Source organism: Chlorocebus sabaeus, chromosome 8 (genome assembly GCF_047675955.1).
Source record: "Chlorocebus sabaeus isolate Y175 chromosome 8, mChlSab1.0.hap1, whole genome shotgun sequence".
NCBI classification, from domain to species: domain Eukaryota; kingdom Metazoa; phylum Chordata; class Mammalia; order Primates; family Cercopithecidae; genus Chlorocebus; species Chlorocebus sabaeus.
Genome location: NC_132911.1, coordinates 94,922,293 through 94,942,176, shown reverse-complemented (window position 1 = coordinate 94,942,176; position 19,884 = coordinate 94,922,293). Strand labels below are relative to the sequence as shown.

Genomic DNA, 19,884 nt, shown 5'->3' with positions numbered 1-19,884 from the left:
GGTCTTCTTCTATTGTAAATGTGAAGTTAAAATACATTCATGTAGCTATTTTATCCAGAGTCTGTAACTGCATTGGTTTCCCACAACTGCTATAAAAAATTATCAGAAATTTTGTGGCTTAGAACACCACAAATTTATCTTATATTTCTGGAGATCAGAAATCAGAAACAGTCTCACTGACTAAAATCAAGCTGGTGTTCATTTCTAGAAACTCCAGGGGATGATCTCTTCGCTTGCCTTTCCTAACTTTCAGAGTCGGCCTCCATTCCCTGGCTTATATGCCCCACTTGTACCTTTAAAGTCAGTAGTGGCTAGTTAAGTCTTTTTCAAATCACATCACACTAATGCTGACTCTTCCACATTTAAAAACCCTCATAATTACACTGGGTCCCCCTGGATAATCTAGGGTAACTTCCCATTCTCCAGGTTAGCTGACTATCCACCTTACTTCTAGCTGCACCCTTAATTCCCCTTTGTCATATAACCTAACACATTCAGAGGATCGGGGGATTAGGTGTGGTCATCTTTGGGGATCCATTATTTGCCTATGAAAGTGACTATTTGAAGTCTCTCCCAAAACGAGGTAGATTGCATCCTTTTGCCTAAATTCAGTGAAACATGCACAGCAGTCTAGTAGTACTGAGAGCCCAAGAAAATCTCCATGAGGACTGGCAAGATATGCAAGAATGTGTCAGGCATTGTGAAAGGTCCAAGATTTTACCCAGTTTACAAGCTAACAAGTGAACCTGCCGCAGTTTCGTGAATGCTGGTAGAAAACATGAGACCCCTGGGAAAGATAAAAGGGATCGTTTATTACTTAGAACAATAGCAGTGTCCAGAATATTACTATTTTTGCATTGAAAATGCAAAGAACACAAAGAGATACCTAGATGTGAAGTAGGCTGTGTTACTGAACAGGAACAATGAGTTTAGGGACCCTGAATCTTTTATAATGGGCAGTAACCATGCCCTTCAGTCCAGAGGAAGATACTATTTCTAATCTCCAAGGCTGTCTGCTATGTAATTATACTGGAAAAATTGGTCCAAAACAAAGCCAGTCAGTGCCTCTGTTTACAGAATGTGCAGAAGTGTGAGACTCATGGTGAATTATCACCTAAAAAAAAGGATGGTAACATATATTTTTAAAGTAAACAAGAAACAGCTTGTAATTTCCCACACTATCAATGCTTTTCTGTGTATTTCTGAGGGTATATACCGTACAGTGCTCATTTTGCATGTTATGTGGTAAGTTCTTACATATGAGTTAGATATATTTTTGTCATTGTGTTTTACAGAATATAAGGGTCTGGCCCAGACACATGAAGGTACATAGTAACTAGATTTCATTGTATGTCAAAAGGAAATCACAGATTATAATCAATCTTGACTGTAAAGAAGGGTGGGTTTCAGTTTTGGTTTTGTTTTTGGTTTTTTTGTGGGTTTTTTTGATGCTTAGAAATATATCCATAAACAAACAGTTTTAAATATGCAGTCTAAACTACACAGAATATGTATTCTAAGTGAATACATATATCTTAAAGCAGGTGGGTCGCCATTCATTTATTCACTCATTAAAAAATATTCATTGCGTGCATAAGACATGTAACATCTTTGCCCTCAAGGCACTTACACAGTAAGAAAGTAACCATCCAATGACTATAAATGGCTAAACAAATTAATACAAAAATAGCAGACAGTGTTAAGTGTTCTAGAGACAATTTAAAGAGTGAGGAGAAAGTGATTGATTGATCAGGAGAACCTGTCTCAGAAGTTGATATATAGACTGAGATCTGAGTGACAATAAGGAAGAAGAAATGGTCAAAATAAAGACCCCAATGGAGGCACATTCTTGGTGTGGTTGAGGAGGCCAGGAGATGCAGCTGATGTGGCTCAGCACTGTAGGTAGAGGAACGCTCAGCCAAAAAAGAGGTTGGAAAGATATACCTGGGCCAGATTACATATGGTTTCATAAACCAGGGTAAGGGGTTGGGATTTTACTCTAAGTTCAGTGAGAAATGACTGTAGGGTTTTAAGCATACGTGTAACATTATTTGACATGTGTTTTAACAGGATCATCCTGGCATCTGTACAGCAGAATCTGCAGGGGCAACAAGAAGTGAAACACAAAGAGAACTCAGAGGCAATACTGCAGTGGTGCCGGCAAGAGGCAACGGCTTGAGCTAGGTAGTGGGTGGTGGACCTGGAGAGAGGTGGATGGGTTTGGGATATACTTTGGATGAAGAGCCAGAATGTTGTATGATGTAAGATAAATAGAAGATCATGAATAACACCTAAACTTGGAACTTGAGCACCGGAGATGGGGAAACTGGGACAAGTGCAGGTTTGGAGGAGGGACAAGGAATCAAGAGTTTAGTTTTATCCAAGTTAAAATTAAGAAGCCTTTTAGATCTTTAAATGACAATGTCAGGTAGGAGTTGTAAATGTAATTCTAGGGTTTTCTGGAGTAATCAAGAACACAGAATCAATTTGTGAGCCTTCAGTAAGTAAAAGGCATCATGTGGGATTGTAAGAGATGAGAATGTGAGCCCAGCAGAGGAAGTGACTGAGGAGTGGCTGAAGTAGAAGGGAAAGATAGGCCACTTAAAGCAACTGGTACACCTCATCCCACAGCTGAGCAGTGCTCCATTCGCAGCTACCATGAATTTATCCTATGAGGACTTTCTTCTGCACCCTTTCTGGAAGAATTTCCCTTAACTGCAAGGAAGTGCTTTACCTGGAATGTTGTGCCTCTGCTCCATCCTCCCAGACAGCTGCTAGACCATGACAGATGCCAGGACATAACAGCCCAACCCCTTTGCCTCTGTGCTACAGGGCATGCCCCAAAGCTCTGAAGGGATTGGGCTGAAACTACATTTCTCCTGGAACCACCTCTTTATTCAGGTTCTTTCCCTGCCCTGTGCAGATTCTCTCACTCCCAGACAGGTTTCTTCTGAGAGAAACGCCTCAATATTACAAAAATCTTATGTTTCAGGATTTCCAAGATATATAGTGTAACAGAATCCAAGGGAAAAGCAAAAGAAACAAAAAAGTATTTTAAGAAGGAAGATTTGGGACATATCCCAGGGGAAGACTAAATAAAATTAAAGCATAGAAATAACCACTGGATTTAGCAATCGGAAAGTGATTAGTGACCTTGAAAATAGGGGTGAAGTGTTGGGGAAGAAAGTCTGATTGAAGTGGGCTGTGCAGAAAATGTGAGAAAGCAAAGACAATGACTAATAGACAATTATTGTAAGAACTTTTGCTATAAAGGGAGACTAGAAAATGAAGAAGTTGGAGTTTCCCCCTTGCCCAAGACAAATGATAGATTAGCTTATTTATGTGCTGATGGAAATAACCCTGTAAGGATTAGAAACTCATGCCTTAAATATGGGGACACTTACAGAATCAAAATCCTTTAGAAGATGAGATAGGTACAAAGTACAAGTGGGTGCTGGCCTTAGATAAGAGTAAGGGCTCTTCATCAAGGGTAGTAGGAAGGAAGGTAAGAAAGAGTGAGTGAGGATCAGATAAGTAGATGAATTTGTGATGAAAAGATGAGAGAGTTCCTGAAGGATGGTGTCTGTTTTCTCAAGGAAATATGAAACAAAGTCATCTGCTGAGAGGAAGAGATTAGGAGGTTTGAGGAAAAGGAAAAGGTCACTTTGAAAGGCAATCTAGGCGAATATAGTAGGGTGACCAACAACCACAGTTGATTATCTCATCTAACTTAGCTCTCAAGATATTGTAAAATGGACAGATGACCTAGGAAAAGACATTTTATCTGGATAATGCATTAACCACATGGTCCTTTGACTGGAAAAAGCTACCATGTGAAATTCTGAGCTCTGCAACCAAGAATGTAGCTTGGAGAAGAGGAAGAGGGTTCACATAAAAACCTCAAATTATAAAGTATTTCAGAGTCAAAACTAAGATCATGTGAGTGGGACTGGAAATAGTGTTCATAGCATAGGATAACCAAAGGAAGATTCACTGATTGCCTTTAAATTCATAAATTTAAATTTACGTCTTAAATTAAAGACTAGGTAGTAGCATTTATACTCTGTCACCATGGCAAATACGTCAGAGCTTCAGTGTAGATTACTTAAATTATACAGAAAGGTCCAGAAACACTGTAGCAAGGATTGAGTTACCTTTGAGAAACACCTCAAGCCCCAACCTAGATGTTTCATTAATTCAATTACGTTTAAGATATGTCTATTATGGTACTATTTCTGAATGCTAGAGAAAGAGTGAACAAGACACACAAGATCCCTCTCTACAATGCTTCTATGTTGGGAAGTGAGTCAGACAACAAATAAAAAAACAAATAAATAGTGTGTTAGTAGTTAGTCTTAAATATGAAAAAAAAAGAAAACAGGATAATGTGATGGAAAGTAACTCAGGACTAGATAGGGTCATTAGAAAAGGACTCTGAGAAGATGACATTTGATGTAAGATATTTGGAATGCTTTGACAAAGTTGTTTCAAATGGTGTTTTACTAACAAAGAGCTGCAGAAATAGCAGATATCCAGAAAGAATGTACGCAGTGTTTCATTAGTAACATTCTCTATGGTTATGTGTAGTTCCTGAAGGAAGGCTTTAGTCATAAGACGGACAACTATTTGATAAGCTTTAAAGTTTGCATCTCTTCAATAATTTACGTATAGAATGAAGTTCTATTGGTGTTCTCTGTCCCTTGGAAATTGGTATGGTTATAGATGGAAAGACACCATTGCTACTGATTGCTATAGATTGAAAGACACCACTGCTACTCATAGACCCATGAGCCACAGAATTATAGCAACTAACAATTAGAAGAACTTTTTTTTGAGACAGTCTCATTCTGTCGCCCAGGCTAGAGTGCAGTGGCATGATCTCAGCTCACTGCAACCTCTGCCTACTGAGTTCAAGCGATTCTCATGTCTCAGCTTCCCAAGTAGCTGGGATTACAGGTATGTGCCACTATACTTTGCTATTTTTTTTTTTTTTTTTTAATAGAGATGGGATTTTTGCCATGTTGGCCAGACTGGTCTCAAACTCCTGGCTTCAAGTGATCAGCCTGCCTCAGCCTCCCAAAGTGCTGGGATTACAGGCATGAGCCACCGCACCTGGCCTAGAAGGAAATTTTACAAGTCACCTAGACCAATATACAGAATGCAGGTGGGCAATTATATACCTTCCCCATGAGCACACCCATTACTGGGTAGCACTTTTATCTTGTTAGGAAGATCTAGCTATCTATATCTAATTTTTTAATGTTTAGGTTCTCTGAAATTTCTACCCAATTCTTCTCACAGCAATCATAATAAATATTTGCATTCCTTCTCTCTCACATGACAATCTTTCAAAGTTTTGAAGATTGCTATCATATTCCCTCTAATTTGTTCCATTTTCCCCTTAACTATTTCCCTCAGGACATAATTTCCAGACCCCTGACCATACTGACCACTCTCTAATTTTTGTGAGCACTCCTCTCTGAAAACATGAGAGTCTATGGTAAGACAAGAAATCAGCTCTCATAGCATATATGCTGGTGGAACCACAGGTCTCCCTTAGGCGGATGACAACACTTCTATTATGCAGCCTAACATGGCATGTACTCTTTCAGCAACAGGGCACATTGTTGGTGAATAATTAGTTTTGTCTGTGGCCAACAAAAACCCCTAAGCTAACTGTCAAGCAGATATCCCACATCCTGGACTTGTGCAATTGAATTCATTTCTTAATCTAATGTAGGAATTTACATTTATCCCTGTTAAAAAAAAAAAAAAAAAAAAAAAAAGTGGATCTTGTTAGTTTTGGCTTCTAAGATATCTCCAGCGGATCACTCTAAATTCCAAGTATAAAACTGGACTATGCCCCTTGGAAAAACTAGATCTGTTTCTGCCACTTCTCATAAACCCGTGGTGGCCAAACATTGGAGCTACCTAGAACATCTTTCCCTCCCTCCACCTAAATTCAATCTGCCACCAAATTTTAGTTTTAAAAATCCTTTTAGATGTACCTTTTTCAGTTTTATCTCATTGCAATCAACCTAGTACTTATTACTGCCTGCCTGTAGCATTACATAGCAAAAGATACAAAGAATGGATGTATTATGACTTAAATTTCCTTAATTCAATCCTATTAGATTATATCTAAACAGCTTCCCAAAAGATGAACCTAAAATTTACCTACCCAGTATATCCTAAAAGTTTCTAACCTCCCTGTAGATAGTCTTTTCTATGTCTTTGTATACTTGCTCCAAATACTGTCTGTCTATGCTCTTACTAAATTTTATTTGATTTGTTTGATTGTATTGACCCACTCATAACTGAAAGTTATAGCCTATCTGTGGCCTGCCTTAAAATAGGCATGTGCACTTTCTCTTACATCTTGGATATGAGGCAAGCATCTCAGTGTCCATTGATGCCTTTGAATTATAGAATCTAGGTTCAATGTATAATGATTTTTTTTGTAAGTAGGAGAGAAGAAGACAAGAAATTTAAGAAGAAAACATACTAATTAATCTATTAATGACAATACAAATGGCTGATATTTAATTTAAATTTAAATTATGTGCCAAGGATATAAAACACTGTGCCAAGCTGAACATTGTCTAATGTGGACCTCGTAATAACCCTGATCTTACAGAAAAGGGATCTGAAGTCCAGGCTATGATTTATGGTGAAACATGACATAGGTTCATTCTATGGTCTATATTCCTAACTTCTACCCTGCACTGTCTTCAATAATATACTGCGTATCTTTAAAAAGAATTTACTATTGCTCAGAATGATCATACATATGCACATAATACAAATATATATATATGTATACAGACACATATGCTCACACACATACACATGCTCACAAAATGAAACAGAATACAACACATGGAATTCTTATTTTAAATATCCTTGTCCTATCATGTGTACACTCTTGAGTCTGTATTGTGCAGTAGGCAAAGCACAGTCTGTTTGCTATGCAATGTACCGGATATGTGATCTTGGACAAGTCACTCAAATTCCTAAGCCTCTATTTCTTTATAAAAATGGGGATGCTAGCATTTACTTCTTAGGGTAGTCTTAAGGATTAGAGACAGTTTAATAAAGTGCCAGGCAAACAGCAGATATTATTAAATGATAATCTTTTAATTAGCACCAGGTATGGTGCTAGAAATGCAGCAAACACCTGATACACACATACACATATACATGTACACACATATTGAGACTTTACTGGTTTTCAAATTTTAAACCTGCTTATTTTCTTAATTTCTAACTCATTTTTTCAAATATTTCTAAATTCACAAGCACTCTCTTATTAGGCATGGGATATTAAATTTAATAGATTATAAATCATGATTAAATTACACACATATATTCATTACCTGGCTCATGGTGAAGAGCCATGTATGTTAGGCTTACCTGCAGGAGTGACACCTATAAATATAAGTGGGATCAGCAGGATCTCCATGTGCAGGGTCAACCACGGGCAAGGAACCTGAAGCAGTCTTGCTGGCAGTGCCAAGGCGCAACTCCAGGGTCAGCTTTGTTTCACCCTCAGAACTCGCTAACCATAGTTATGAGGCACAGTTACCAACAGCAACTCTATTTTCCTCTCCTATTTGACTGAATTTAGAAAATCACTTTGATTTACAAATTACAAAAAGGGAGATATCTGATAGAAACTAAGAGACTGGTATATCTTCCCAGATGTTTGGGCAAAAATTTAAGAAACATTTAGATTGGAAAAGTTTAAAGAAATATTCCTGCATACTTTAGTACGTAGAGAGCAATGCATCCCATTTGCTGAATTAAGCCTAAACTCTTAGCTCAGAATATGACTAATAGACATAGTATTTTTTAAAAAATAGTATTTGCTTCCACAGAACCTTTAAATATACAATCCTGCTGTGACAAAAATTCACCAGTGCTGGGGACTGGATGGACTGTCCCCTATTGTCAATGTCCCCTATTGACTATGCATGTATGAGCTACCAGTTTGCCACAGTTCCTTCCTGGTCCCTTTTTCTCACATGTTTCAAACATTAGTTGATCATACATACGTGGATTTATTTCTGGGCTCTCTATTCTGTCCCATTGGTCTATGCGTCTGTTTTTATGCCTAAGCCATACTGTTTTGATTACTGTGGCTTTGTAATATATTTTGAAATCAGGAGGTATGATGCCTCTAGTTTTCATGTCTATGCTCAATAATGTTTTGGCTATTCAGGTTCTTTTGTAGTTCCATATGTATTTTAAAATTTTTTTTCTATTTTTGTGAAGAATACCATTGGGATTTTGATACAAATTGCATTGAATATGCAGATCACTTCCAGTAATATGGACATTTTAAAAATATTAATTCTTCCTATCTATGAAGAAGGGATGTCTTTCAATTTACATGTATTTTTTTCAACTTCCTTTATTAATGTCTTATAATTTTTCTTGTATAAATCTTTGACCTGTTTGGTTGTTTATTCGTGAGTACTTTATTATTTTTATTGCTATTGTAAATGGTTTGATTTTTTAATTCCCTTTTCAGATACTTTATTCCTTGTGTATAGAAACATGATTGATTTTTGTATGTTGATTTTATAACCTGCAACTTGACTGAATTCATTTGTTAGTTCTAACAGGTTTTTCATTGAGTCTTTAGACTCAGTTGAGTCTTTAGAGTTTTCTATGTTCACAATCATGTCATTTGCAAACAGAGATAACATTATTTATTTTCTGATTTGGTTGCCCTTTTTTTTTTCCTTATTTAATTGTTGGCTACGACTTCCAGTACTATGTTGAAAAGTAGAGAAGTAAGTATTCTTTCCTTGTACCAGATCTTACGGAAAAGCCTGCAGCTTTTCCTCACTGATTATGACGTTAGTTGTGGGAGTTTCATATATGGCCTATACTGTGTTAAGGTAAATTCCTTCTATACCTATTTTGTTGAGAGCTTTAATCATGAATGGATGCTGAACTTTGTCAAATGCTTTTTCTGTATCTATTGTGATAATGAGCTGGGTTTTTTTTTCCTTTCGTTTTGTTAATGTGTTGTATCACATTGATTGATTTGCATATATTGGGGTCCTCGGCGGTAAAAGGTGCTGGAGTGCTGCTGATCTCTTTTCCTTCTATCAGGGGAGGTTGTGGCCAAGAGGATGCCCATTGGTGTTAGGTCCAGCACATGGGCGTGTTTGGGCCACAGAGATGCCACTGTCTGAGGTGCAAGTGCATGCAGAGCAGCAGAGCTGGGTCTGGAGCACAAGTACATGCAGAGAGCTCACAGCTTTGAGGTCCCAGGTCACAGCCACTTCTGAATGACATTTTCATGGAATGAGAAAAATGGCCACAGCAGGATGTTAATTTTGCTGGATAAAAATTCTTTATTGTTTCTGCAGTAATAATGTGTTTCAGGATTTTGTTTTCATTAAATACTAACAGTATCTTGGTTCTCCAATAATTATAACATATTTTCATGCTTAATACTTCCCCTTGAGATTTACCATCTTCCCCATGAAAGCATCCTCCTTTTGTATTTGCATAGCACAGTGTACTTTCTATTATCAATTATTATTATCTATATTATAAGGACTTGTGTATATATATTTTTTATTTTTTTAACTTTTAAATTCAGGGGTACATACATGTCCAGGTTTGTTGCATAGGTAAACTTGTGTCATGGGAGTTTGTTGTACAGATTATTTCATCACCCCGGTACCAAACCTAGTAGCCATTAGGTATTTTTCCTGCTCCTCTCTCTCCTCCCAGCCTCCACTCTCTGATAGGCCCCAGTGTGTGTTATTCCCCTCTATGTGTCCATATGTTCTTATCATTTAGCTGCCACTTATAAGTGACAACATGTGGTATTTGGTTTTCTCTTCCTGTGTTAGTTTGCTAAAAATAATGGCCTTCAGCTCCATCCATATCCCTGCAAATGACATAATCTCATTTTTTTTTTTTTTTTGAGACAGAGTCTTACTCTGTCGCCCAGGCTGGAGTGCAGTGGCACGATCTCGGCTCACTACAACCTCCACCCTCTGAGTTCAAGTGATTCTCCTGCCTCAGCCTCCCAAGTAGCTGGGATTACAGGCACCTGCCACTGTGTCCAGTTAATTTTTTGTATTTTCAGTAGAGATGGGGTTTCACCATCTTGGCCAGGCTGGTCTTGAACTCCTGACCTCGTGATCCACCTGCCTTGGCCTCCAAAGTGCTGGGATTACAGACACAAGCCACTGCACCCGACCCATAATCTCATTTTTTATGACTGCATAGTATTCCATGGTATATATGTACCACATTTTCTTTATCCAGCCTATCATTGATGGACATTTATGTTGATTCCATGATTCACGTGTATATTTTACCTCTACTATTAAATTGGAAATTTTCCAATGACAGGGTCTCTCTGTGATTCATCTAGCATTCAAAAAACAATATCTGGAATATAATAGTTGCTCAATAAATATTAGTTGAATGATGCCTGCTTGGATCATCTCTGTAAAGACTCAAACTATGGAATAGTCACTGTGGATCCACATCAGTTTTTATTTTCAAAATCAAATATCTTTTGAGCTCAATCTGTTCTAATTTGTCCAGCTTGATTTATTTCCTTCTAATGAGCTGCATGCTTTCTTTATTCTAGCCTTCTGCTCATTCTCACTAACCCCTATATTCAATTCAATGTAGTGCATATCATATGTAGGCCTAGAACTTGGACCAGACAGCCTCTCTTAATGTTTAATTATTCCATGTTTGTAGCTATTAATTATCACTAGAAAACTCTATGCTACTTATTTTATATTTTAATTACTTGGTTTTGACTAACTTAGATAACCCCCCACCCCGCCCCCGTTTTTTTTTGAGACAGAGTTTTGCTCTGGATGCCCAGGCTGGTGTGCAATGGCAAGATCTCGGGTCACTACAACCTCCACTTCCCAGGTCCAAGTGATTATCCTGCCTCAGTCTCCCAAGTTGCTGGGATTACAGGCATGTACCACCACACCCAGCTAATTTTATATTTTTAGTAGAGACGAGGTTTCACCATGTTGGCCATGCTGGTCTTGAACTTCTGACCTCAGGGGATCCCCACCACCTCAGCCTCCCAAAGTGCTTGGATTACAAGCATGAGCCACTGCACCTGACCAGATAAAACCTTTCTAAGTATTAAAAAAAATTCTCAAATGTCCATCTTTATCTGGAAGACTGTCTTCCAAAACTAAATCATGGTTATACCACTTTGGAATAAACTATTAGATTATTTGCCTATAAGATGTATAAATAGGTTTGAACTACTATGTGAAATACAAATCTTTAACTTCCTTAAGAGTGAATATTCATATTTACTATAATCAAATAGTATACATGTGTCAGGTTCTGTAAGCTATTTTGTAAAAGTAATTGAATCAAATTAATGAGGGAATAATAACTGGATTTTACATTTTTGAATTAGCATGTGTATGGCCAATGTATGGGGGAGGTTCAATTTATGGTTCAATCTGCTAATTCTTATCAATACCTTTTTTTAAATAAATCTGTGGCAGTCTTAAAACCGCTGTTCAATACAACTGCCAAACTGCTTCTGAGTCCAGCTCTTCCTGAAGGAATTTATTTATATGAATAACTACCAATTTCAAAGATACTATTTAATTTTGCAGTAACTTCTTAACAAAGTCATATTTCTCAAAACAATTATAACTTCACTAGAAACTGAGAGGAAGTTTCCATGGGTCAGCATGTTATCTAATTTCTAGATATTTCATGGAGATCCCCACAACCTCTTACTGCTGGCCCCTTAAATCCCAAAGTTAAGCTCAGTGTCATGAAATATAAGGAAGATTTTCTACTGGCATTAACAGTAAAAAGATTATCAAGGCATTACCTTTTAATATCCCATCAAAAGCTTCATAAGGAAAGAATAAGAAGGAAGGACAAGAGTTTCAAATTATTAGAATTCAATTAAAATGTAAAACCTTAACATTCAATTAAAATGACATTCAATTAAAATGTAAAATCTTAAGTGTTTGGAAGTTTTAATGAAGGTTCGGCTACAATTTTCTATGGAACCAATATGGATAAGGCATTCTATATTAGGTAGATAACAGTGATGGCAACTTTAGGAGCTAAGAATGACGAGGCCCACTTTTCAGATGAGTCAAGGCAGGTCTACAGATAGAGTATATCAGTTGTTCCACATCACTGGTGAAGGAAATAAGAGGCCTGGGTCTTTTCTAGATGCCTGCCAGCAGAGAGAGAAACTGGATTTCCAGCAGGGGGTTCAGGAGACCTAATACACGCCCCAGCATGAAAGCACAGGCAAAGGAGACGTGAACGGTTCCTGGAGAGAAGGTACTCACTATGTGCCCCTGTACCAGGAAAGGACACAACAAAACAGGATAATGAACCCCTGTTTTGAGAGCAAGGCTTAGGAAATAGGAGGCATTACCTTACTGATGAAGAAAGAACAGATTTTAAGTGGATGGAATAGGAGAAGAGAAAGGCTTGACGCTGACAAACAGTATAAGGGACATGGATCTTCTCTGTTCTGCTTGGATTAGAAAGTGAGACCAGAATGCCCAGGGAGGAAGAGTTAGGGGAAGTCTTTGCTCATGGTCATTCCTTTCCTATTCCTCTGCATAACTTGTTCTTTATCAGGGATGTCCGATCCTTTGGCTTCCGTGGTCCACACCTAATAGGGACATATGAATGATTCTGATCCTTTTTGTACTGCTACCACCTAGTAGAGTGCCTACTCCACTGCAGGCACACATAATTAGTTGTTTAATGTATGAATGAATGAAGTTGATTGGGTTAAAGGGTCATTAAGGACAGCAAAAGTATGAAAAGGAGAGATTAAGGACACAATTAGTAAGTTTATAAACTACTCAAATCTGGTTAGAGTTGGTCTTATTTACTGTCAATTGTTTATGGCCAAATAAAAAGCTATGGCAGACCATATCTTTGTCCTGGTCAGCTGCACGTGTGAGCAGCTTAAGGGGAACTTTGCCACACTGCCATTGGACTTTACGATGCATGTCAACAATGCTGCACACAATTAGCGATGATGGCTATTTGTTTTACCTATGAGGAACCTTTGTTCCTACATGTGTTTGGTTAAGCTGGACTTTGAAAATTACTTCCTTTTCACTCATGTTGACATTATATGAGTTAGTAAGTAAAAAGCAATAGGGACAAGACAAGATCTTTGCCCTCAAAATTCATAAAGTGTTTCTCTGAAAATTGTTGACATCCCCATACTTCAAGAGCCACAGTCCAAATGCATTCACCATAAATTATAGGACATTAACCCATTTTTTTCATTGTCATTAGAAGTGACTGAAATTTTCCACAGCTTCACTAGTTAAATTAGCAAAGAAAAATGGAAGTAGGATCTAAAGTAGGTTATTTACTAAAGAACTCCTACCCCCTCATTTTATCATTGTTGTTAGTTATATCATAATGGTAACACTAATCATAAATGTATTTAAAGCTTCTACATGCCAGCCATGGAGCTTTAAATATAAAAACATTTAATTTAATCCCCAAACATGAAGGCAGGGACCACACTTTGTGTACATCTATATCCTGGGGAACAGCATAGATGCAAGAAAATGAATGATAAATATTTGTTAAGAGAATCACTATGGGCCGGGTGTGGTGGCTCACGCCTGTAACCCTAGCACTTTGGCAGGCTAAGGTGGGCAGATCATCTGAGGTCAGGAGTTCGAGACCAGCCTGGCCAAGATGGCAAAACCCCGTCTCTACTAAAAAAACAAAAAAATTAGCCAGGCATGGTGGCAGGCGCCTGTAATCCCAGCTACTCGGGAGGCTGAGGAAGGAGAATCGCTTGAACCTGGGAGGTGGAGGTTGCAGTGAGCCAAGATCACGCCACTGCACTCCAGCCTGGGTGACAGAGCAAGACCTATCTCTTAAAAGAAAAAAAAAAAAATGCAAACAAATGGGAGGAGGGTACAATGCATGTAGTGTTCAAAGCAGTCATCTTTAGGCAACTCAGTTTTTAAGAACTATAAATTGAACACCAGACCCTGATACATTTCACAGTAAATATATAGAATAATAAATAACACAATAGAGCTGAGAGCAACAATAGATCTGAGAGCAACCTCCAAGGAGACCTCATTTTATATTTACTGGTTGAGTGACCTTTGATAAATAATTTTACCTCTTCCTGAACCCTACGTTTTATTAACAGTATGAGGGTAATAACTTTCTTGCAAGTTGTAGAAAATGATAAGCTCCTGATACTACGCTTGGCTCCCACTAAATGGTTGATGTTATTCTGTTACCATTTTGTGAGTAAAGAAATTTAAAAGTAGTATTTTTGTTTTAGGAATTAAAAAAAAAATCAAGACTATTTTAATACTTCACATTCTGTGGGAAATGTGACCAAAAAATCAGTATACTGGGGCAAACTGGGCTTCGTATGATGATAAAAGGCTACTTCAAAAGACAAACACAGTAGACATAAAACAAAATGAAACAAAAGTCATAGGTAGATGGGTAGCTTTAAGCATTATCAATAAAGGGTATGACTACAGAACATAAGAAAGAGTTCAAATTAACTTTAAAAGTACACGGGAATTTTAGAGAAAACTGTTAGAATAAGAATTATAATCACTGAATTTCGATATATACATCACCAAGTTATAAAGCCCACAAGACACTCTGTGGCATCAGTCAGGTCAGCTGAATGACACAATATGCCCTGCCCCTTTTCTCTGCTTTATTTTTCCCCTTAACACTAATCACCGCCTCACGTCCTATTTTCCCTCTTTGTTTCTTACATCACTCCTGACTAGAGCATAAACTCTACGAGGGCAGAGATTTCCATCTGTTTTGCTCATCGCTGAATCACCAGTTCTGAGTGCCTGAGACACAGATGGTCCTCAATGCTTAGGCAGAAATTGAGGCCCAAAGAAACTAAGTGCCTTGTATATAGCTGGTTCAACCAGTTAAGTTGTGCCAGCACTTCTAAACTCTCATCTAGGGCTCTTTTCAATTCTCTAAGCTGTCTCTTTCTTTGAAACCTTCATCTGCCTTTCCTTTTTTTAATGAGACAGAATCACTTTGCAGCCCAGGCTGGAGTGCAGTGGTGCAATCTCAGTTCACTGCAACCTCGCATATCCTCAGGCAATCCTCTGGAACTACAGGCACGTGCCACCGTGCCTGACTAATTTTTTATTTTTATTTTTTTGTAGAGAGGAGGTCTCACTATGTTGCCCAGGCCAGTTTCAGACTACTGAGCCCAATCTGCTCACCTTAGCCTCCCATACTGCCGGGGATTACAGATGTGAGCCACCACACCAGGCCATCTGCCCTTTATTACCAACTGTGAGAGGGATGGAGCTGTACATCTGAACTGTATGATAATCTACAACCATTCTTTAAGGGTTTCTAGCACATTTTATCTAGCATGCTTCTAGAACTCCCATCACACAGGGAAAATAGTTTTTTTCCCCAAAATTCCACAATCTCTCCAAGACCCTATATAAGAAAAATTGCTAGCTCATGAACAGCTAAACATATGCCATTGGCCTGAATCTGACTTTTAAAGTACTTTAAAGATAGACTAGACTATAAGCAGCCTAGTTTCAAATCAGTTGAATTCTTAATGGTGTAATTTCCTCTTTAAAAGTAAGCACTGGGCTGAGCCAGCTTCTTGGTGAAGGAACTGAGTGTGAACAAACAGAAGTCAACATTTAGGTTACCCCTAAATAGAAGAATAAGAAGAGAAGTAATAAAGGGAGCCACAAGAAGACAATGTAATGATAATCAGACTCTTGGGGCTTTTTCCTATGGAAATATATTTTGGAATCTGTAACTTTTTACTAAACAACTATTAACCAAGTGTGAGACAAGAATACAGACATTTTCAGATATGCAAGGGATCAAACAATTTAACTACCACATACCCAGACTAGGATGATTTCTCGAGACTCCTGGAAAAACTAAGAGAGCAAGCCAAGAAAGGAAAATACAGGATACAGGAAACAGTGGGTCCAATTTAAGAGAGCAACAAAGTGAATGTCTTTGGCTGACGGTATTAGCAAACCTAGATAGCAATCAACTTAGATTGGGGCAGAGGATGGAGGGTCTTAGAGGGAAGTCTCTCAAGGAAAAGTACATTTGACAGAAAAAAATAATATGGTTGAGTTTGAAATAAAATGAGGCCACCATAAAGCTAAGGCACAAGAACAAAGGAAAGGTTATTAGAAACCCTAAGGGAACAAAAATTGCATATAAGAAAGAAAATAGAATCATAGATTAATTGACCCCATGTGAATATTTATTTATTAGTAATATATATTTTTAGAAGAGTTATCCAAGACACAAAACAAATAATTATGCTTATAACTTAATACAATATAAAAGCTCTAAGTCTTATAAAAGTAAAAACTTCAGAGTTTGTGAGGGAGGAGAGGAAAGGACAGTTGAAGGTGGATTACAGAGGCTGACACTGTCATCTTACGAAGTGGGGAAGTGGGGAGTCAAAAGAGACTGCAGTTGATGAAGGAAGAAATAAAGGTGTAGTAACACCACATGTAAAAGATACCTGTAGACCTAATCCCCTGATTCCAGATGTGGGCCAATATACAATAGATACATTAATATAACTATCTAGAAGATGAAGAAAAATGATGCCAAATATAGACAAATCAAGAAAATAGATGAGTTAAAAGTGGTTATATATGAAGACCAGGATTGGAGATGAGGGGAAGTAGGATAGAAGATAGCTTCTTGTTATACACTTTTTGTAATATTTAATTCTCTGTAACCAATGGTATTACTTTAATGGAAATAAATTCAAATAGAGGGAGAGAATAGGTTCATGACTCAGTCAAGTCCCAAATTCTCTTGCGTAGAAACTCCTCTTTCTTATTAAAAAATTCCAAGTCCTTGTTGTCTTGTAACTACAAGTATACTTTCTGCAATTACTAATGAAGTGGGGAATTTGTAAATGTTACCCTATTTCTTACAAAGACACAACTGCAGATTACAAACTCAGTTTCTTAAACCTAAAAGGAAATGAGGTACGGTGAAAGTAAGAAAATACAGATTTATTTTTTGGAACTGTAAACTCAAAATTAATGAGTTACAATGCCTTAGCTGCTTATAGGTTCTTCCTGTGCTGATGACAATTCAGAAGCGAACAAAAAGAAAATTACCAAGTTAATATCCCTTGCCTTCTCTCAACCTCAAGATTTTTGGCAGCTAGAGTTTCACATTGTTAGGCAGAAAGGTTTCACACAAGCATCTGGGATTCATTCATGTCAGCTATTGCTCTTTAAAAAAGAATATTTTTTATTTAGAATATTAACCTTCCTTAAAAGACTATTTCAAGAGAAATAAATGTCCCTTCCTTCCTATTCCCTGCCAACACGCCATTTCAAAGTTTCAGCCTGCCCTAGGAAATTGAAAAGGAACTCCCTTCCTACATCCTAAATGTCTCTTCATTCCATAAGCAAAAGCTTCAGGACAGTCCCCAGGGTGAACATCATCTCCTGGATCCTCAAAACTACTTCCAGATGTGAGCCCCCAAGGTAGATGAGCAGATCCAGGTTTCCAACCCCTTTCCAGATGACAGCCTCCAGAAAGATGAGTGTGGCAGAGACCCAGTCCCCTGATTCCAGACGTGGGCCAAAGAGCACATGAATAAATTGAAACACCTCTCCCTACCACATGGAATTCCCTAAGGGATAAAGCCTTCTGATGCCTCTCCTGCAACACTCCACATTAAGTCTCCAGAGACCGAAGTCTCCACAGATCGAAGTGTTATTGTTCTGTCTCTTACCTCTTTTTTCTCTCTTCCTGTTTTCCATCTTCAAAACCAAACAACAACAACAAAACACTGTTCCTCACCTGGGTCAAGGTGCGTAACTCTGGGCACACTTTAGGGATTAGGTTATTCTGAAGGACTAAAGTCTTCAGGCTGGGCAGTTTTCCTAATGCTGAGGGCATCTTTGTCATCTTCTTCCCATTCAAAGTAATGATCTTCGTGTTTTTACCACCACTCAATGCTTTTATTAACAATCTCTCAGTCATGATCTTGGAAAAGAAGTAGAAACAAAGAAGGTAACCATTAGAGATTAGAGTTCTTTATTATACAGCTTTAGAACCTCTAATTACAGAATTGGTGTGTCATAGAAGCAAGAACATTCTGAGATCCACCATGTTGAAGGCGGGAAGCATTAGATTATTTTCCCATGTGAAAGATATGAAGGGAGAGTAGCTGGTCCAGGTTTGGGGCAGGAAATGTATCAGGTAAGCCTAAGATAGCTTATACCGCAATGTTGAAGTTATTAGAGATTAATGAAGACACAGAAGTGAATTTCTAGGAGCTCCCACTAGTCTAAGATGGAAAATATTAAGGATCAGAAAAAAATAATTTACAGTAGACTGAAACATATCAAAATACATTAAAATCTGAGTTCATATGGAATTTTTTAAAAAGAAACATTACTCACACTGGGAATTACTAGTGCACCAACTCAGTCTGAAAATTGATAAAGGAAAAAATATAAGCATGTATTCTGCTCTTCCAGTACAAACTGTACTTAAATATATCTTAATAGTTAATGAAGTTCTTTTTCACAAGAATCAAAACTAATAAATGAGAAAGAAAAAATAACTTTAGAATAATCACAATTTTTGCAAATTCTAATAAAATAATGGAGCTATGCAAAAATCATAATTGGAGACTAAAAGTATTAGATGAAAGGTTGATGAGGAACTTTATAATCAAGTGATCAGGTTAATAACCCACTAATCAATTTTAGCTTCCATAAAATTGAGACAATCACATTATAAGCCTTATGAGGTAATGAATTAAAAAGTACACAGCAGCACCACCTATGAAATGTTCCTGCCCAAAAATTAAATCTGAATCTAATCATGGCTTCAAGATCTAACTACGATTTACAAAAAAAGAGAACCAGAGAATAAGTTAAGTTCACTATAGGGAAACAGTCAAATCTATAACATGGAAGATTCTACAGGACTGGTCCCTGGTCCCATGTCACAAGGTTTCACCAACAAATGAAAAGCATTAATAAAAAGGAGGGAAAACTGTTATGAGGTAAGTGAAACTTAGGGCAAATAACAGCTAAATGCAATGTCTGGACTGTATTTGAATCTTCAATTGAATACAAACATCTCAGGGAAATTTCTTCGTGGGCTATTAGATGAGAGAAATTAATTCTGTTACGTCTGAAAATGGTATGGTGGTAGTATTTATTTTAAATGTGCTTAACATTCAGAAATGCATACTGAAATTTTCAAGTGAAATAAAATGATATCTTGAGTTTTCTTTAAAATAATCTAGGGGAAAAGTGGGTGGAAGAAACTGATCAAACAAGATTGACAAAATGTTGATAATTATTAATGCTGAGTAATAGACACATGGGGGTTGTATTAGTCCATTCTCGCACTGCTATAAAGAAATACCTGAGACTAGGTAATTTATAAAGAAAAGAGGTTTAATTGGCTCACAGTTCTGCAGGCTATACAGGAAGCATGGTGCTGGCATCTGCTCAGCTTCTGGGGAGCCCTAAGGAAACCTACAATAATGGTGGAAGGCAAAGGGGGAGCCAACACTTCACATGGCCAGAGCCAGAGGAAGACAGAGAGGAAGGAGGTGCTAACACTTAAACAACCAGATCTCAGGATAACTCACTCACTCACTATCAGCAGAACAGCACTGAGGGGATGCTAATCCATTCATGAGAACTCCACCCCCAGGATCCAATCACCTCCCACCAGGCCCCATCTCCAACACTGGGGATTATAATTGAACATGAGATTTTGGAGGGGACACAAATCCAAACCATATCAGCATTCATTATATTAGTCTTGGTATTTCTGCATATGTTTAAAAATTTCCAA

At 37.7% G+C, this 19,884-nt stretch overlaps 1 protein-coding gene across 1 annotated transcript in view; it reads right to left on the bottom strand.

Annotated features, from left to right (window-relative positions):
* The window catches only part of LRRC69 (leucine rich repeat containing 69), a 129,789-nt gene that overhangs the window by 92,260 nt on the left and 17,645 nt on the right, over positions 1–19,884 (bottom strand). The window contains exon 2 of the mRNA XM_008001060.3: positions 17,863–18,048. Coding sequence (XP_007999251.2) covers positions 17,863–18,048 — 186 coding nt within the window. The remainder of the gene's footprint in view (positions 1–17,862; positions 18,049–19,884) is intronic.